Source organism: Pangasianodon hypophthalmus, chromosome 10, assembly GCF_027358585.1.
Source record: "Pangasianodon hypophthalmus isolate fPanHyp1 chromosome 10, fPanHyp1.pri, whole genome shotgun sequence".
NCBI classification, from domain to species: domain Eukaryota; kingdom Metazoa; phylum Chordata; class Actinopteri; order Siluriformes; family Pangasiidae; genus Pangasianodon; species Pangasianodon hypophthalmus.
In genome coordinates this window covers 25435832-25457836 of record NC_069719.1, presented here as the reverse complement: position 1 = coordinate 25457836, position 22005 = coordinate 25435832, and the positions used below count along the sequence as shown (strand labels likewise).

Sequence of the window (22005 nt, the reverse complement as noted above, 5' to 3'; positions counted from 1 at the left end):
ACAGCCAATCAGCTAATCATGTAGCAGTGGTGCAATGCATCCAATCATGCAGTAGTGATGGGTCGTTCTTGAACGATTCGTTCATTTTGAATGAATCTTTAATGTGACTCGGGAAGAACGAGTCGTCTCGTGGAGTGATTCGTTCAGTCGCGCATGCGCAACATCCTATAGGTTCTGTACTGGAATTAGTTCACCTGTTTCGAGTCTGAGTCGTTCGTTCATCACGTGACAGCCCCATAAGCTTAATCAATGCAGTGTGAGCCGGAAAGAGAATTGATTAGTTCATCTCTCGAGTCTTTCGAGTCGTTCGTTCTTTTGTCACGTGACAGCTTTGGATAGAGAAATTAGTTAATTTACAACCTTCCTTACAAACGCTTGCATAGTAATTATTATTATTATTATTACATTATTAATTATTATTATTATTATAACACCACAGATCTTCAAGAAACAGTAACAAAAACATAGTGACAGAAATTGACCTTTTTTTATTTCTAGGAAAATGCTTATTACAAATCTTTTGATAATTTTATGATAATTCCTAAATATGATCCAACATACAAAAATACAGTTTTATGTTATAGTATTACTGACTGAGGTACTGATCCGGGAAGTGGTCACGTGATAAAAGGACAAACGACTCGAAAGACTCCAGAGTCTTGAGTCAGAGACGCAATTCTCTTTCTGGCTCAGACTGCATTGGTTAAGCTTATGGGGCTGTCACGTGACGAACGAACGACTCAAACCCGAAGACTTGTCAGATAAGAGGCGAGGTGAGCTAATCATAGACTAAAGATCCAGGCAAACAATGAATTAATGTCTTCTGTTTCTTATAGCGTTATAGTTTTGTCTTGTTTGTAGTGTGATCAACATTTGCGTAAGTAGTAGATGTGTTAGGGAAGTAACACGTAACATTTTAATTATATTTTGCTAAAATGAACGAAATGAATGAAATGACTCGAAAAAAGATTCGCTCAAGGTCTGAGTCGGTAAAATGATCCGAACTTCCCATCACTATCATGCAGATACAGGTCAAGAGCTTCAGTTAATGTTCACATCAAACGTTAGAATGGACATCTCAGTGACTTTGACCTTGGCATGGTTGTTGGTGCCAGATGGGCTGGTTTGAGTATTTCAAAAAATAAAAAAAAATTAAAGGATTTTCACATAACACACAACAGCCTCTGGAGTTTATACAGAATAGTGTGGGGGAAAAAAATCCAGAAACACCTTGTTGATGAGAGAGGTCAAAGGTGAACAGCCAGAATGGTTGAAACTGACAGGAAGGCTATGGTAATGAAAAATAACCACTCTTTACAACTGCGGTGAGCAGAAAAGCATCTCAGAATGCACAATATGTCGAATTTTGAGGCAGAAGGAAACATCGGCTTCTACTCCCGTCAGCCAAGAACAGGAATCTGAGGTTAAAGTGGGCAGAGGCTCACCAAAACAGTGTAGAGTTCTGTGTGAATGTTGTGTGTGAAAACCTCAGATGATCAGCAGTATTCTGAAATATTCAAACCAGCCTGTCTGGCAACCATGCCACGGTCAAAGTCACCGAGATTGCATTTTTTCCCACATTCTGATGTTTACTGTGAACATTACCTGAAGATTTTGACCATTATCAAGCTCTTGCACGTGATTGGTTGATTGGATAATTGCATGAATCATCAGGTGTACACGTGTTCGTAATAAAAAGTGGCCAATAAGTGTATAATATACAATATATTCGAGAAGCAGTAGTGCAGTGAATCCTGCCTCGTAGATACGTTAGCTAGCTAGCTACATTATATAAAAACTGGGAAGTTTATCTTGGCATTAAGTATCGCTAATAATAACAAATGTTAGTTAGGTAGACAGTTAGATGAAAGGTTAGTTAGTTATAATCTCCTCCTGATGAAACACCCAGTGGACATGAAAAGCCGCTAGGCTTCTGCGATCACTTTCCAGAATATGGAGAGGTGCTGCGTAAGAGATAACTACCAGGAAAATATGCATTTGGTAAGTTTTCTGGCAATTTTACACTGAAACAGCAGTTGGGGGAAAGTACATAAGGATCACAGTCTGATTAATTGGCTTTGAAGAAGTACTGTTTATTCTCTTCTGAAATAAAGTTGTAATCTTTCATCTCTGGTTACATTCGTGTTTTGCAGGGAAGGCAGAAATTTGGTCCCGAAAATGGCGTCAGCAACAGCGAAATCACGTGCCTGACAAGGTAGCATACAGTTCTGATTATGATATTAAACATTCCTACTGTTTTTCTCAGATGGGTGACTCACGGATGTGATTTTGCTGTTTCTTGTAAAAATCTGCAAAACCGCCAGCATCAACAGATGTTCGGTTTCAGTCCAATAGATTTTTGGTGGTGAAACCAATGGGAATGCCAGCAAAAACAAATCCGTTTGTAGTGAAACAAAAAAAAAAACAAAAAAAAAACCAGAGTATTTCAATAGTACACAATATTACAGCTCTGGTGATAAATCAAACTTTTTTTTTTCTGCCTTGTGACTCTGTGGACTTATTAATGCTGCTGACAGAAGTCAAACAAACCTGACCCATAGTTTCACAACAATGCTTCATACATTGTATTAATCGCACACACAAACACAAGCTTGACATTTTTCACAGCTCAGTGCAAATGCAATCTCAGTACTGCATGAAATGAGGTACATTTTGAACCCATATATCAGCTTCCTGAAATACACATGAATTTGTACAACACATTTTCAGCACATTATCATACATACGACATTAAAACACGAACACATTGGCACACAAATGGTCTGAAATTCGTAACTCCCGTTTAAATTAATAACAGATTCACAATTTAGCACGACAGCTTAAGGGCAGATGAACATTTGACGCAGTGTCACTGCAATTAACTCTCAATAAACGCTTTATGTCTTAACGACATAAGAATGATCCGTCTCTGCAGTTTAGCTTTATTGATCTTTCCATGAAGTCTACAACTCGCATGACTTGCTTTAGAAAAAGAGACTACATGTTCCACTGATTCCCCATTAAGCACCATAAAAGAGGCAACATGGGGTGATGCATGCACGCAAATCAACTTTATGGAACAAACTTGGTCCATTTGTCTATCCTAGATGTTTTTCTAGCAGTAAAACACACCACAATAGGCCACTTTCTCATATGCAACACATGTAACTTATCCTGATGGTCCTGTGGAATGACATACGTCATGTCGTCAGTCATGTTGTTTTTTTTAAGAGCTGAGCACATTCAGTCTTTACTCTAAAAAAAACATTTACTTTAGTGGTTTCTAACACAACAACAATAACAACAACAACGACAGCAACAACCTTTCCAGGCCTCAGTCACCATGGAGTTCGTATCTCTCTGCCAATCAAAATGGCCTGACTCTTGGGGACTCTAAATAAGCCTTTGGAAAAAAAAAACACAATCTCACCAAACCCCTCTGCTGATGTTACAACATCTGGGAATCCCAAGTGCATCCTCGGGGTTTGGGAAATACATTTTTTTTTCAGTTTCAAGTAAAATCCTTCGTCATATCATCTGAGCAGCTTTGCTCAGGTGTGTGATCTCAGCGGTGATGTTTTGGCACTGATCGAGCTGCCCTTCTGAGTTTTTGGCCAGCGAGGTTTTGTAGATTGAGTTCCTGCTTCCGGCCTTGCACAGTGCCCCCAAAAGGAAACGTAGCCTAGAGGGGCTGAGGATGATAAACACCCACGGGTCGATGATGGAGTTGATGGAGATGAAGCGTAGCGCGATAAGGTCAGTCTTGCTCTCGTTGCAATTCTGCATAGAGTTAATGTACACTCGGATCTGATGAGAGAGGAAGACATGATGGTATTAATCATAAGGAACCTTTAAAAATCTGTACTACTACATGTACAAGGCAATATCTTTCACAATTTTAAGCACAGCATGGCATTAACGCAGCAATGGTGTGAGGGGTCAAAAATTTGGTTATTGATAACATTTGGAAGAAAAATCCACCTTTAACCAGGAGAGCGCAGCTATATGACGCAGTCGCGGCGAGTTACGGCAGAGACAGACGAGCGTACATGGTGTTGACGGAGGAATTACAATGAAAATTCCAAATTTCCAAGCTTTGGAAAGCCGATCTGTTTGAGCAGAGTGTACAGATTAAGAGGTGACAGAGCTGGACTGGCTAAAGGACTAAAGCGCCGCTGCATTGCTCATTGGCGCCGCTGCATAAATCCCACTGGCACCACTATCTGCAGGTAGTCGAACAGCATTGTGGGTAATGTAGGAAAGTGTTAAGACCAACGGTTCAATGAAACCCTGACTGTTAACCCTTATGTTTGAGATCACTGATTTTTTTTCCCCCTCCTACTAAGAATATCTATTGTAACTCAGAACAATATGACATTAGCATGGCACACTGCTAAACTGCTAACTTCTCACGGGAATACCGAAAATACAGACCAAGCACCACGATTGCTAAACACACCACAAGTATTTCAATATAAACATATTTTAATGTGTTTCAGGGTGGTGTTTTCCTTTAAAGGCAGTGTTTTCATGGCTACATAAGCCTGACATAAACCTAGGAGCATTTATAAATGTTTGTTCCAAGCGTCAGTTGTCATGGCGACACACAGGAGAATTTGCAGAGCATCAGAGCATAACTCAGCTTTGTTCAATTTCCAATTAATCTCTCTATTGCTAAGTTCACATCACACTTATTTGTCTTACAAGTACACAAGTCAGTTGTCATCATGTTCTAGAGAAGAGTGTGTCAACAAAAATGGGTCACTGGATACAGAAGTTAGGTCAACCTGACTTAAAAAAAAAAGATTTTTTTTTTTTTATATTTAGGCAAGATGTGTCAGGTGTTTTCGAGAAACCGGTGACAGCACATTTCAAGAGGCTCTCTCTTAGCCTTCAGTAGTTCAGCAAAAACTGTTTCAATTTACTTTCAGTTTTAGTAAGAAGGCTGTGGTTGACTGCTCTCAACATGCACTTTCTCGCTGGTGTTATTTTCTTCCTCGCGCTATGTGTCTAAACTGTGCAGTGTGTTGTGTGTTGTTCTTTCTAGAAACTATACATGTACTTTATGTATAAATGTCATTAATTAAATATTACCTTTGCACAGTTGCTGTCTTTATAAACAGCTACCATTTTCTTACACGAAAGTAAATGAATTCAAATGATGCATATATATTTGCACAGAAAAAGCAAAATGGTATTGTGTATATATATATATATATATATATACCTATTTTTTTATTTTATTGCAAATTATTTAGAATTTTTTGGTTCTAATTTTCACTTCTGTTAACTGTTAATGTTTTTTTGCCGAGGTGGAACTACCAAGGTAGAGCTGGTAGACTTGGTGGGCCTGAAACCACTGTGTATCTAACTGTTTATCTTTTACCCACTTCCGGTTTTTTTTTCTTTCTTTTTTATTTTTTTGATACAGCCAAGTGAATCTGCCTCATCGTTACAACTCACTTTTCTGTTAAATCAAATGACTTACAACCTGTTCAACTGCATTATGTTGTAGTAAAATGGTATAGTATTTGAAACGGTTTCCTGATTTTTTTAAAAAAAAACGGTCTGGGAAATGCACATGGTATCCAGTAGGATGCGTCTAATTTGATAATCGGGATTTAGAAGTTGTTAATGGTTGGTCCAATTACATGACTTTGTTTTGTTTGAAGTTATTATTAATGCCAGTTTACTTAAAAAGTAAAAGTTATGGTTATGGCTGTTGTGCCAGTATTTGCGCATATAGTGCTCTGATGTTTAAACCTTTACACTAACGCATCAGTGTGTCTATGTGAATGACTTATTGATTCGTAGCCATCCTTATTTTCTGCTTTGTTTATGATAGAGTTGGAAGTTGCGCATGGCAGCGCTACTGACCAGACCTGATTAGTGACTGTTTACAAAATATTAACAGCGTACACTGGAAAAAAAAAAAAAAAAGCTCCTTGAATTTACTTCATGCAAATTCGTGCTTCAGTACCACGTGTATGAACTGAGTTACATAAAAAAAAAGTTTTTGTACATCCAACATGATTTGAGCATGCATTTTCAAAGCCCTGGAATAAAAACCAACACTGTGCTCTCACCCCAGCTCACGCTCGAACCCGGGTCACAGGCATTACGAGGCTGTGACATTACCCACTTCACTTTTACATTCTTTAATCAAGCTAATGAATACTATAGTTATTTCTTCCTCACAGGATTTTATAACATAACCGGATCACGTGAATATTACATTAACTGATCACACTCACGCTACGTAATTCAAACTAGTAATTAAAAACTTGATTAAATTAAATTCAGTATACACAATGAAATCATATTATGATGAGAAACTACATTTTTTTTATGTAAACTACATGTAATAGGTTCTCTTAAATCTGTCTGACCACATGTTCCCTTTTTTCCAGTGTAGGAGTATGCAGATGCAAATACTTTATTTATGACTAAGACCTGCTTATGAGCTTAATGGCATTTAATGTTTCTCAGCTTCATGGTTTAATATTTTTCTGCTCCAACACACCCACATGGACTCAGTCAGCACCTGTTTTTTTTTTTTTTTTTTGGATTATGTGTGGACAGGACATCCATGGTTGTGAATCTGATATATACCATCATACCACACCAAAGGCAAACATCCTGCTACCCTTCCTGGTTGTCCCAGTCAAACTACAATAAAGCGATGTCCAGAGTTAGCACAGGTCGAAACAGACAGTTGTTTATTAAGAGAGCTCTTAAGTCAACTCTTGGTGCACGCTTGCTTTGCACATTTTAGTGTTTTCTTTGCACTAACACACCCATGTCGACTGTCAAGGAGTTTGTTAGCTGATTAGTTGAATGAGATGGGGGAAAAAAAAGCATGACCAGGGTTAGGAAAGTCAATATCATGCAGAAATGTTGGTCTCTTACATAAAAAAGTGACATGGGATTCGTAATATGAGCTTCTCCTGAGCCCTGGAGAATTTTGGCATTTCTATTTTTGGCATTTCTATGTCAATACGTATTAGGATATGTAGTACACATTTGCTATCATACAACCAGCAAAACAAAGCAGTGTTGCATTTTTTTTTCAAAAATTGCATTTAATAATACTTATTTAATGTCCTGCACAAATTATTAACTTTGAAAATAAGTTGTTTTAAACGTGCTACAATTTTTAAGATTCAAAATTCTAACATCCAGTTAGCTGCTTCTAATCAGAGTTTGTAATTGTTATCAAAAGACAGACAATACTTCAGAAAAGTGGTATAATATAATATAATATAATATAATATAATATATTAACATATCGGTATAATATTGTCACACTGCGCAGTGCTACGGAAGATGTTATGAAAAACTCTTTTATAATTATGTATAAGCAGAGATGCTTTAATTAATGTCTACTTGGTCATGTGGATGCATTATGGAGATCTTTACAAGGCTTTACCATCATCAATAAGCTGATTAGGATCAATTCATTTAATTTACTGTAAGTCACAAGGCAACGGAAGACTGCAGGACTACAGCTGTTTGCAAGTAGAGTGTTTACAGGAAGTCATGCATGCTCAGAAAGATGATGTCTAGGCGATGATGCATGGATGTAGTCTAAATTGAGATACTGCTTCTGTCAAAGGCTAAATTTCACATGTTTGTGCCCTTGACTTCAGATCCTGTAGCCTTGTCGTAGCCATCTTTTATCTTATAGAGGCTGATAAAAGTGCTAAGAGGTGAATTTCTTTTTTCATTTTTCACATGTACATTCAGCCTTGGAAGTCTGCGTAGCTCTGTGCTCACTGGCAGTTTGCCAGTAAAGTCAACGTCACCCGAGGAAGTCATAGTAGTGGTTGTGCCTGTGTTATTCAAGGCCACCAAGACAATTTGACTCAGTTAATTCAGCCATGAGTTACATGCTGTTTTTAAATCTCCCACAGGACTCCAGGTTCAGGGATATTACCTCATCTTGGGAGTGACAATTCATTACTCAGTTCCACAGGAGTAAGAGGTGTGGTTACCAGTTACTTTCTTTTCTGAAAAAAGTCCAGAGACATTTCAGGCAAGATCATGATTCATTCAGTTCCTTTGGCCTTTCAAATATGTAAATGCCATGAGCACAAACAGAACTACAAATGATAATATCAGTTTCTTAAAAATTCTTTAAAAAAAAAAAAAAAAAAACACCATAAATGAGGCCGAATTATCCTCCCAACCTTGGTAGCTTCTCTACAGCTGCTGAAGCTGATGATATTTTAAAGAAATTACTACATATGAATATATGTACTTCATTGTATTAAAATAATTGTACTTAATACTACATCTTGAAAGTTGGAAACAGTCCAAAGGCAGTACAACCAAATAACTAAATACAGTAAACAGTTTTTTTTCTAATTGTGTGAATTGGAACGCTACTCTATATTAAAGGAGGACGATAAAAAAAAAAAAAAAAAAAAACATATCACAATACTTGAAGACATTTACTGATTGGTGGATCTATGATGCATCATGAGACATAGGTTTGCTATTAAATTGCCAAAAGTGTTGCATTAAAAAATAAACAATAATAATAATAATAACTTTGTCTACATTGTCTACAAAAATTTATTATTTTAAACTACAATGGATAAAAAAATGTAACAATTTTAAGAAATTCTAATAATAAATAAAATTACTAAATATATTTTACAATTTTAAAGGTTTAGTACAAAATGTGAACAGAAAATCTGCTAAAATTTGTAACTATAAACAATAATTAAAAAAAAAAAAGCTAGAAAGATATCACAATACCTGCGATATCTTAAAGTTAACTTTTAACTTCTTAACTTCTAGCATTTGTTAATAGTTTTACATCACAGCAATTCTCAAATCTGATTGGTCAGAAGGTGTTGAGCAGCTCGGACATTAATCATGTTTATATTATTGAGTTCATCTGAATACAATATTGTTTCTTTAGCCAGGGATTTGTACAATCTAATCTAAAAGTCTAATAATACAGATTGGGGAAAAAAAACATGTTGTTATTTAGCAAAGAAAAACATATAATCGTTGATATGGTGACGTGTTCTCTAAGGAGCTGTTTATTTAACAGCCATGGAAGGAGTCTCCAGTGCAACTGGGATTAAACTTCGCATTTAAAAGTGTTTAAAGTGACTAAGAAGCTGTGTTATTTTGATCCAAAGATATTTTTCAAATACTAAAATGATAACCTGCAATAAAGCTAAGCTGCATTACTGATTTTAATACTGAGCAAAATAATTTCCAAAAATTTCCAAAAATTCCGAAAATTCCAGTCTTCATTATCTACTGTTTTCGTACAAACGATCGTGGGATCCTTTTAACATCTCTGATTTTGAGTTTGGATTTTTTTTCCCTGTTTAGTGCATTGGAAAACTTTTTGTTTCACTGCTATTTAGTCCTTTTTGCCTGAGGACTAAAAAAATATTTTCAACAAATCCTGTAATAATGAATCCTTTAGCAATACTTAAAAAAAAAACAAAAAGAAAAACGCACACACAAGATTGCTACAGGTCAGATCAGTACTGTTTTCACCAGGAGCTCATTAGAAGGAAAAAGTGAAATGAAAAAAATATAGTGCAACCCTGCTGTCATAATGAGAGCCGCTACAGCTGTTATGAAAGCCTCGCACTGTATTCTTGGATGCAAGAGTATTATTAGAAAGATGGACAGATGTAAAGATGTATTTTATGACAGATGTCATACTTTAAAAAAAGACAAAAAAAAAAAAACAATCCTGAATAGCGATTAAGACCACTTCAGAATTCCTAGATGTCCTTACCATGATAGTGCGACTAATCAAATAGTTTAAATAGTGAAAACTGATCAAATAGTGTTTTTATTCCTCTCTTTCGAAAAGCTGCAAAATTTCTCTAAGTAACGCGACTTAACCGTACTGCGACGAATGCTTAATGGAAAATCCTGACTCATTTTAATTCCACTAGTTAAACTAATTTGCAGATAATATTACAAAATTAAACTGTGCAAGTGCAGCTTGAAGGAGTCAAACTAATCATTTTTCCAAAACCTCCAGAGTAAACACAAGGTACCTGATTTACCAGTGTACAAGAAAACCAGATGGTATTGTCCCAAAGGCATATTAGTGCCATTAACACCGACTTTAATATAAACGCCAAGCTAAAGCAGTGGTAACATTTCACCGATCAATTAGTCCGCATCAGTAATATACATTTATTGCTTTATTTAACAAGCTGCAAAGTTTAAACCTAATGAGACAAATGCTTCCTGGTAAAGCTTTACTGGTTCGATGGTAGTTAACGATGTATTGGAAATGTGGGAGCGTTGTTAAGAAAACAATGTGTATGAGTGTACAGCAATTCTCTTCCACTCGACAGCTGGGACTTTTGGTCAGGAAGAATTTTTCTCCATTTAGAAACTCTCCGGAAATATTTCCCGAATGACCAAACAGACAGATTGTTATTCGCTGTTTCCTCCCATGACAGGTTTATTAGCTACTTTGGTCCATGATTGTTTTGACCCACTAGTATTATTAGGTTATGAAAGTAACAGTTTGATCATATCAATAGTGTGACATTTACAAGGTTTCCCCAACCGTAGACAATCAGTCAGGACTTGCTTGCTGTCTAAAATTTGTTTTTTTGGTTTTGCATTAGTGAAAAAACAAAACAGAAAAACGCTGACTGTTTGTTGACTTGACTTATTTTGTTTGTTTGGGTTTTTTCACAGTTTTTGTCACAGTTTAAAGTCACAGTTTCGGCAACGTAACAGCGTGATGTACAGCGTCAAGCGACCTCACGACCAAACAAGTTGTTTACGCGAATTGTGTAAATTGGCCAAACTTAAACTTTACTATTTCCTTTTAAAATCTCTTGTATTGTGTGTTTTCTTTCAGGGTGTACGAACCAAATCCAGCAGGCTTCATCAGTATCCCTGACTGACTGATGACTTATCATGGGGAGAATTTTTTGATAGACTCTACAAAACGCTTCTGGGTGTTGCTCTGGTCTTGCTTCTAAATGCTGTTAATATAAACGTATTAAGTGTCTTTATGGCATTTAGCGGCTTTTATATTTTTACCATGCAGGGAACTGTTTCTCAATCCCACAGCCCTGCAGTTATTTCTGTTTCCACCCACGATCGTATCTAAAAATCTCAGCTGGTTCAATTCCCTAAAATAAAAGCAAATAGGTCATTTCAGCACTATTATGGAAAAACAGGAAACAGATGAGCAGCAAAAGCACACCAGTGTGTGAGGTGACAGCACTACCAGCCGTGCCACTGTGCCGCTCTACTAATTAATTAAGAAAACTAAAATAAGCTAATAACAATATTCAGTATTAATAAATCTTCGGTGAGCTATTTACAGTCAAATGAGTTTAGCGGCCAGTTTACACAAGGTAGTGTTTGTTTTCAGAAATTTTGGAACGCTATATTTTAAGCCTTGGGAATTGATATTAGAAAGATCTTAGATATTAAAATAATTTGTATTATCTGTAGACAAAACGATACACATCTTGATACATAATATGCGATATGATATAAATCAATTCACTTCTGATCCAATATGATTCATTCCAGCACCGTTATGATTCACTACTGATTTTTCTACTGCGATTCGATTCAGATCTTGGCTTGTAAATCAAAGTGGTCATTTGGTTGGACTGATTTTTTTATACCCCATACTGTGTACAATTTGTGGTGCAATTACATGCTGAAATGCCTTTCAGGCTACTGGGATGAGTCAGCTAATGAATGTGTGTATGTGTGTGTGTGTGTGTGTGTGTGTGTGTGTCATAGTCCGGACTTACGCAATGGCTGTAGTTATTATAAAAATCGTCCCCTGATTGTATCTCCTGAATGTAATGCGATTACTCTGTTTGTGTGTGCATGTTGATTTATTTATACTGCCGTGTTGAAGCACATTTGCGTGTCTGTGTCATGAAACAGAGAGGGGGGGTTATGGGTAAGCGCAGACACACTGACGCGCTCATGTGATGTCCTTCGGGAAGCTAATGGCGTGTCATTCATATCTACAGTTCTGTGTGTCAACCAGGCATCAAGTGAATGCTGATTGGTTGGCAGGGAGGTGTGTTCACATCTCATCCGTGATGAGATGTTGCGACCTTTGCGTGGGTTTTATCGAAGGTTTCCAAGTAATATTGTTCCAAATACATTTCAAGCGTAGCAACTAACACTTCCACATATGATAAACCAAGTGAAAATTTACTTTGGCCAAATTATGGCCAAGATGGATTCCATGTTATTATTCGTACATGCAAACAGGCTGCTCTTCTTGGGGCTTGTTTTGGCTCAGACACCAATTTTTTTTTACTCTTCTGTAAATTCTAGTTTGGTTCCCCCTAGTGTTGATGCTCACATGACATGCAAGCAAGAACGTCCGCGCGCAACTTCTTGAAGATACGAAGATTTATAAGTCAGTCGTTCTGTTCTTATATGTGGTATATTAGCAGGTGGTACTTGTCCTTTCTGGATTTGGTTAGGGCAAATCCATCTCATAAAGGCTCATAAATTAAATCATGAAGTAGACCAGGTGTGCTGGGAGCAGAAAAACATGAAACTGCAAATCACACACACACACACACACACACGTAACAGGATTATCTACTATATGCCTGAGGCTGTGTAATTATGCATGCTCTGCTGAGAGGTGACATTTTAGTGCACTAGTTGAACCTCACCCTTCAAAGAGTTTTTTTTTTCCCAGTCATGCACTCTGGCCTTAGAGAAGGCCCTTGGTGATCGTCTGTAATGGATTCATCTGGAATTTATATTCTCTTCTGATACTGTGTGTGTGTGTGTGTGTGTGTGTGTTCCACAGGCGATCCCACTGGAAACTGGTATTCCCTTTTTAATACCGTGATAAAGTTCCCATAGAGTTTAGTTCAAAAGTCATAACTGCTCATAAGACTGCTGTGTGTGTGTCACCTGGGAGGTTTCATCTAGCAAACTAGTTGAAGCAAGCACTTTTTAGGGCACTTGGTGGTAGTCTGTACCTTTGAAATGGAACCAGCCATGATTGATATTCTCCCCTAGTACTATGATAAAAGTTCCCACCCGGAGTTTTCTAACTAGCCTACTCCTGAAGTTTGAAGAGTCATGAGACTACTGTGGGGTCAGTCATGCCTTCTGCTTTTAGTTAGGGCACTTGGTGGTAGTGTCTGAAATGATCCCAGTGGTAATTAATATTCTCATCTAATGCTGTTATAAATGTTTTTCTCTTATATATTGAAGCTGTTCATCAACTCTAGGGCTAAAGTTCAGATAAACCGATTATCTCATTTTCTCATACTTGTAAAAACTAATGCTCTGATACAAACAGCCGATATGATGTGATACTATCAGATGTAGACCTAGTGTACTGTATGCTGTTGCGCTAAAGCATAGACAAAATGAAACCGTGATTTGGAAGCATGTCATAATTAACAATTGCAATCATAGCAAACCAGACTACAAGAATATCAAGCTCCTTTGTATAATTCCTAAAAACAATGTAACCTGATGAAAGATCTTATACATAAAACTTAGCACAGGACTTCATCGCTAGCAGCACACTGCAGCAAATGCTAACAAGGTGAGAAACGTATCTATGAAAAACGCTAGGTGAATGAAAATAACAGCTCTTAGCCAGTATGTTGTTCTTGATGTATTACATTTGCTTTCAACTAATGTAGCTAGTAAATGCATTTCACTTAAAATCAACTAGCTAGCATTACAAAGATCGATCCTAGTAGCCTAAGTGCATGAATATGAAAGTGTGTGCACTGTTCATGGCCACTGTTTAAACTGTTTTGAGCTAAATAAAATGTTCCATCTTGCCATTTTCGCCTCTGGTTCGCTCATTTGGGATCTAAATCTATAAAGCTTTCTATAAAGCATCTACGTTGACGATGTCCATTGTTAAACGTGCTATACAAATAATGAGCTGGATCAATTAGCTGATCACTCAGCTAGGGCACTTGAAAGTAGTCCGTCGTTCCAAAATGAGATGAGTTTTAATCCATATTTTCTCATAACATTGTGAATTCCTGTTCCACTCAAACTGAAACTTTTATCTTACTTTAGAGCAAGTTTCATTCCAAAGGTTATCTAAAGGTTATTAGTGTCATGAGAATGCTGCATGTGTGTGTTTTTTGTGAGGGGGCCAGGAACCATTCCATTACATGCTCTACTGGGAAGTAGCATTTTTGTGTGATATTTCAACATGATCCAGTAATGAGTTGAACATTTACACTCTCACGGACAGGTCTGATGAACATTTTACTATTGGTCACACGTAATATACAGACGATCAACTCATTAATGAGCAGATCTTAGTCAGTTTTAAGTCACTTCGCTTTTTTTCCCATCATGGTTCATCAACTTCTTTGTCTCTCGAGAGTCTGTGTTCCCTCCTGAGGATACAAAGATGTTTCTGAAATCTGAAAGCTATCATCAGTCCCTTTCCTCTTTTCGCTTGTGAGGAAACTTCCGAGCTACTTTCTGGAAATCAGACTGAACAAGTCATCTTGTCTGGTCTCATTTTGCACATTGCCTGCATGACATAATCAGGAAAAGATCTGCAGTGCCATTAGCACATTGTTTTTTTCTTTTCACTCTAGCCCTCGACAATGACGAAGAAAAAAAAAAACGTGTTGTATGTATTGTTTGGCATTCGCAAGCAATTTATGCAGCAAACCTGCAGCTGTTGTGAAATTGGATTTCAAAATTCAGTCACATGTTAAGTTTAGTGATGTACTAGTCACATGTTAGACTAGTGATGTGAATTCACATTTATCCAGCAACCTTCTAAACCAAGGGGATTAAACTCAAATTTACGAATGTACGGCTACACGAAATTCTTTGCTTAACAAGATTCAGAGAAGCAACTAACACGACTGAAAGGTGACAGCAGTGACCTTTTAATGCTTAACCATTGATTAGTTTATGTCTTTAAACAAGACAAATTACTACGTATCAAATTTCCACTTTTGATTAGTGTCATGGATTCGGGGTCGAACCCAGACAGGGTCAAATCTATTCACTTACAGAATGTATGTAAATTATTACCAGCTAAATAATTTACATAAATGCATGTGACTGAATAAAACATAACAAAGGATCTGCTACAGAAGGAGATGGTTCATTATTAGAACACTTCATTACTGAGTATTTTTTTTCCCGTACTTTGAGTATTTTACGAGTTCTTGGTTTAATCTGCTGTAACACTTCGTCGAGGTTTGCCGGTTAACGTCTCCTGCTCCAAACATTAAAATAATCAACATTAAAACGTAAAACCTACACTACAACATGTGTTTGAAAGAAATATTCAGGCAAAAACATCCCAATGTTCCACTGTACTCCATATGTAGACGATCGGTCAAGGCATGCTTACTGTCTGAAGTTTGTTTACTAGGTTTTATACTGGAGCTACAAGGCTGTTGGGAGTCTTCACTGCGTTACTGTAAAGCTGTCTGATGCTTTCAACTGTAAAAGTAGACAAGTGCCTTTGTACAAGCGAGTACGAGTGCACCATTTGCCCTGATATTGCTTTAAATGAGATTTTGATAGGCTGCAATGTTATAAATCACTTCCCACACAAATAATGCAACGTAATTTGAGCTGTTATACTTTTCCCCCTCATTATTGTCACAGATCATTTTGGGTTGGGTGCTTGCAGCTTTTAAGTGCCAATTATTAATATTTCACAAAATCAATACAAGACTAAGTTGAATCAAATTGTGATGACGGCTGAGAATGCATGGAGGAACAGGGCTGGGCAATATGACGATATAATTGATAATGATAAATGATAATGTGATAAATTATGGCACAATACACTTTTCTGAGACATAGTGATATGTTATAAGATTTTTCTGTTTATTTTTAACAATTATAAACCCTGACTGAAAGCAGCTAATGTTAAAATTTTGGACTGAATCTTTAAAATAAAATGTCAAAATTTTATTACATACTACATTTAGTTGAATTTGTCCTCCTTCCAAATTATATATATATATATATATATATATATATATATATATATATATATATATATATATATATATATAAAGTGATATATATTGTACATCATAATCTAAAATCAAATCTCTAGCTACAGCGTCTGTGTATGAGCGGTTATCCTGGACACGTTTTAACGTGCTGAGATAAGAAAAAAAAAACAGAAACGCTTACTTAAACATCACTGATAACGAAAGTTCAAGAGCAGTTCTGCATCTCAGCCGTATAATACTTTTTATAAAATAACAAAAATCTGCTGTTCTATCCTACTTTGCATTACTAAATTCATAATTCAGTGAATATACTGTATATGAGTGATTCCATGATTTTGGTGCCATTTAGTCCTTGTGACAATCTTAAAAGTTTTATGAGTTAAGCTTTTTTTTTTTTTTTTTTCAACAAGAAAGCCTGCATTTTCCCTTAAACAAATATGTGAAAGCATCTCACACAGTGATCTCATTTCTCATTTCCTTGCTGAAACTGCATTTCACTCTCAAATGAGTTTTTATTATAGAATTATCAAATACACAAAATGGAGTTAACTAACTTGCATTGATGCTAATTAAGGACATCGTAATGATGGCATTAAATTTCATTTTTTAAATTAATAATTTACTTGGTAACAATTTGGATGCACTTTCAATGAACTTGTATCTTAAGTTGTACCTTAACCTTAAATTGTACCCATAATGAATGACTTATGGAAAATGATCTTTCAAGCATGAGTTGAAAGATTTAATGATTAACAAAAAAGTACATTTATGATTATATTTAAAGGTAAAGTGTAGTTATAGTGTAGTTATAGTGTAGTTATATATATAACACTACAGACAAACTGTAATTTGAATTAATTATGCCTTTTCCTTAAGCATTGATTCTTCCCCTCTTCTCTCAAAAAACATTTTGTCCTCTAGGCAAGTAGTCCAATCTTGAATAGGGTGAAATTATACAGATTTATAGCTTCAATTACAAATCTCTGACTCAGAAAAACAAAAAGGTTACCAAAATACAATTCAGTACTGTCTTTAGACTTACATTAAAGGTGGGTTTTAATTAAAGAGGTCTTCTGTCGTTATATTTCCTCCCAGGACAGGGAGTCAGAGCTCTTGTCTGTGATAATCTCACAGGTATGCACAGCTGGTATGTACAAGTTAGGTCGAAAAACATTCCCTTAAGCCAGGTCTCCTCTCTCATTCTATGTTAAAAACTGAAATAATAATGATACTAAAAATAAATTCTTGCATCTTCCAGGAACTTAAATCAAAAAAACTTCTTTATGGTTGTGTAAAAAGAGTTCAGGTTTGTTCAGCTAAAGCAAAAGCACATTATTTACTTCAGCTTTAATTTGAGGTTGCTTTCCCACCATCTGCCCTGCACAACAAATGGCTGGTTTAAGGTTGACTAAAACATCAATGCGTGAGTGTATGAGTGTGTGTGTGTTCATGCATGCTCTACGCATTATATCAATGTCATATAATGTGCGTGTTGCCAAACTGTGTATGAAACAAGGCCCAGTTTACTGCACTGTGCACTAGTTATGGAGTTTTGTCTATTTTAAATTATGTTCCCTGAGGTCAGGGTGCAGCACTGTATAAATACCACTGGGGCAGATGAGGGTTAGTGGCTTTTCTCAAGGGCACTATAGTGGATCACTAGCAGTTTCTGGATTTGGACTCTTGTATGTTTGTGTCATTGAGATCAGTGCTAATAATAACTGGAGCACTTTATTCACAATAAAGCATACTTTTTGCGTACTTTTTCTGTTTGATGTATCATTTCTAAAACATAGATTGTGTCCCTTCAGACATGGGGTTTGAACCCACCATTATCATAGTTATATTTATCATTAAGTTGTTTATTGTATTTATTAGTAAGTTATAGTAATTAGCCAATTTGAGCAGTTGAACCCAGACCCCAAAAACACACACATATATAGCTAGCCTATAAATAATGTCAACTTGGACCTAAAATGGTCTGTGAATCGAAATTTCAAGAAGTAAAAAGCTCCACGGCTCTGCTAAATAGGCAAAATATTATTGTACAAAATATTATTGTACATTGCACATTCAATTTATGAGCCTAATATTTAAATAGTTAGATCATGTCCGTAAAATAAATCTGTACCGAGAGGCTCTGTGGAATTTATTTTTACAGTTAAAGTGTTCCCTGTCTGCAAAGATTTCTTAGAAGAACCCCTGCATCTGAGCGATTATGATTTGGACACTGAAGTACTGCGGTGCATTTTGGAGTTTCAGCACTGCAATGAATATTCAGAATTGTGCTTCCTGTCATGATTATAAACCAGCAGTGCACAATGCAGTGAAAGAGGGCACAGTGTAAAATATCAGATGCACTAATGAAATCCCACAATGCACTGCAGCAGGTGAGTGTCCAAAAAGGACACAGAACACCCATAATGCATTTTGCTGTTTTGTTTTTTTTAAGCAGAATAGTGTGTTGAGCACCATTTCAGACCCAGGTGTAGCTTTAAATAGCTACTCCTGAAATCCCACAATGCATCAGTAAGTCCAAAATGATGAGGCCTAGGGGATGCAGAACACCCATAATTCAGTTTGTGGGAAACTGGGAACAAGATTTAATCTTGGAAACTTTTTCTAGTCTGTGGCAGAGGTTCTCAAACTTCTTTTTTTTTTTTGCAGCCAGGGATGTTTAACTGGAATTCCACACATCCACTCCGAACAAATTTATTTTATGACCATAATCTAATAATCTAATTATTCAAATATTTGCCTCATTATTTAAATGGATATTCCTGAGCTTTCTATTCACTGAACAGATCAGAGCCAAGTTTATTTTTATAGACATATTTGTTATTGAGATTTGGATTAAACCCACTAAATTCAAGAGACCAGGCAAAAGTTTAAGATTAAATTTCATAATAAGTCTAACAGCATTGATGAAGGTTGGTAGGTTGGATAGGCTTCCTGGAACCCTGGGTAAGCCTACTTTGGAGAAGCACTGATCAAGAGCATGCAAATTACCCATAATGCACTTGTAGGGAACAGGGAGTATGTTGTCGGGATATGATTGACACTTACCATTAAGGGAAGGCTGCATATGACAAATATAACTGTCATGATGACTAACAGGATGAGATACTCCACCTCCTGTGAGAGAGAAAAGGGTCTTCGGTCCTTCCGGCTGCGCGTGACCGAGGTTCCGCGGTTTAGCGTGCGCCTTCGGTACATCAGCACCAGGTGATAAGCCACGAAGCAGTTGCACGCGGCTACCGCGAGCACCATGAACAGCATGACGGTGGCGTACACGTTGGCGAACACCCGGTCCGCGCTCTTTTTGGGGTTCATGTCGATGAAGCACCAGGTGCCGGGGCAGTACTGCACATAGCTGCCGAACCCCGCAAAGGGCATGCAGCAGAAGAGCGCGCACAGCGCGTACATGCACGGGATGGCGACGTAGCCGCAGCGCGTGCTCACGCGCCGCCCGTACAGGTACGGGTAGCCGATAGAGAGGTAGCGCTCGAGCGCCATGGCGAGCAGCAGCGACAGCGTGGCCAGGCTGAAGAAAGTCATGGCGAAGCCGAAGTAGTGACACGCGCTCCTGTTGTCGCTCATGGCAGTCAGCGTGGTGTTGAGCGCGTGAGCGGCTTGCACAAGAGGGCTGATCAAGCACGTGCCCGCCAAATCGGTGACCACAAGCGCGGTCACGAGCACGTGGAACAAGGTGCGCCGGTGATGCTCGTGCTGCTTGCGGCTGCGCTCTTTCCGTCGCCGCACCTCGATGAGCAGGAGCGCGGTCGCGTTGCCCAGCACACCCGCCGCGAACATGAGCGCGCTTATCACCGGGCTCGCGTTTATCTCCACGTTCCGTGTGTTATGACAGGTCTGGTTGTCGGTTTGCATAACGTCCATTCAAAACCACTAAATACTTTTATTTTATTATTATTATTTTTGTTTACAGGCTATTCAAAGCGTCAAAATCCAACAGCTCGCCTCCATGGAGCCTGAAGCCCCTGAAGACACCACGGCGTGTAGATTAGAGTCACACACGTTACAAGAGAAGTTACAAACTCTACACTTGAAACTTCATAAAACCGAAACGGAAATAAAACCGCACCGGTAAACACGCGCTGAGTCCGTACAGGCGATACACAATCAGCTCACGTGACGTTTTATCCATTTTTGCTTTTTAAAAAACACAAAGTGAACAGCTGTCCCTCCAGCGGTGATGTTCACGCGCGCGCTCGTGCTGAATGAGCTCGGAGCTGCCTTTCGCTGAGAAAAATGATTCACTGGGTTGCCAGATTGTTGCGACGTTTTGTTTGGGGTTTTTTTTCTCCAAATTGTAACCCCGCCTCTTTCTCTCTAACCCTGCATCCAACTGCAACTCTGACAAATATTAATGCAAGACAATACAGGTGAAATCAAACAAACAAACAAAAATAAACAATAGATAACACAGACAGTCAGTTTAGTAAATTAAATGTGCCTATACATTGTATGTGTTGAATTATATTTTAATTTATTCATTTTAAACAAACATGAAAATTGAACTCTTTTATGCATAAATTATTTAAAACATATCTACATTATCATCATCATCATCTTCATCATCCAGGGGAATAAGGGGAGCCTGGAGCATATCTCACGGGACTTGGGGTACGAGGCAGGGGACACCCTGGACGGGGTGCCAGTCCATTGCAGGGCACAATCACACACACACTATGGACAGTGCAATGCACGTGTTTGGACTGGGGGAGGAAAACCAGAGTATCCGGGGGGAAACCCCGGAGCCCGGGGAGAACATGCAAACTCCACACACGCAGGGTGGAGGTGAGAATCAAACTATCCAGCCCTGGAGGTGCGAAGCAAACATGCTAACCACTAAACCACCATACGCCTCCAAACTGTTTAAGCCTAAACCACCATACGCCTCCAAACTGTTTAAGCCTAAACCACCATACGCCTCCAAACTGTTTAAGCCTAAACCACCATACGCCTCTAAACTGTTTAAGCCTAAACCACCATACGTCTCTAAAGTGTTTAAGCCTAAACCATACGCCATACACCATAAATCACACCTATTCAAAGGTTAAAGAATTGTCTATGTGTACGAATACCATTCCAATGGTAAAAAAAAATTTACTGGAAATTTATTTAAAAGAATTTTTTTTAAAAAAAGCTAAAATTATTAACATTCAAGTTTATTTAATGTTGATGACCAAAATTATAGAATATAATTTTTTTTTAAAAAATGTATGTAACTGTTGCAGTTGCATGATGCAGCTGATTTCTGAGGTTTAAAAAAATTAAAAATACATTAAATAAAAAAAACACTTTAAAATGGGAAAATAAAAAAAAAAATTGGCAAAAATCTTTTAATTAATTTGAGATTTTGTTTAGAATGTTTGCAAAAATAAACCAGAAACATGCTGCACTATAAATATAAAAATAAACTAGAGAGCAGCAGAAATCAGGTGATTATAATTTATATTAAATTACAGTTACAGTGATTTGGAGGTGATTTGCATTTTATATTTTCCTATAAAAACAACCTGACTGTCCATAATATATGTGGACATTATACATGGAAGCGTTAAACATATTCAGAAGAAGTCCACAGTTTGATCCACAGGTTACAAAGGTCATTTGGCTACTCACGAATTTGAACCAAATGTTCACATGTCACATGTCCAACCATCACACTGACCAGGATAAATCACTTACTGAAGAATGAATGAATAACTCAGTGGGAAACTTGGGTTTTCATATTGCACAAGAGGATGCACATCAACCGCACTTTCCTTCTTGTTAAATTGAAGTGAGTGTGGCCAAGTATGGTGACCCATACTTGGAATTTGTGCTCTGCATTTAACCCATCCAAGTGCACACACACACAGTAGTGAACACACACACACCCGGAGCAGTGGGCAGCCTTTGTTTTTTTTTTTGCGGCGCCCGGGGAGCAGTTGGGGGTTCGCTGCCGGTGTCTCACCTCAGTCTCACCCCTTCAGCAAGGCACCGAACCCCCAAAAGG

The 22005-nt window shown here is 37.6% G+C and overlaps 1 protein-coding gene across 1 annotated transcript; it reads right to left on the bottom strand.

Annotated features, from left to right (window-relative positions):
• Nucleotides 1–2072: 2072 nt before the first annotated feature.
• On the bottom strand, nucleotides 2073–20262 carry ptger2a (prostaglandin E receptor 2a (subtype EP2)). Its single transcript, XM_026926373.3, has 2 exons — nucleotides 19050–20262; nucleotides 2073–3807 (listed from the first exon to the last, which is right to left on the bottom strand). The coding sequence occupies exons 1-2, from the start codon at nucleotides 19878–19880 to the stop codon at nucleotides 3529–3531; spliced, it is 1110 nt and encodes a 369-aa protein (XP_026782174.3). The 5' UTR covers nucleotides 19881–20262; the 3' UTR covers nucleotides 2073–3528.
• Nucleotides 20263–22005: the final 1743 nt, after the last annotated feature.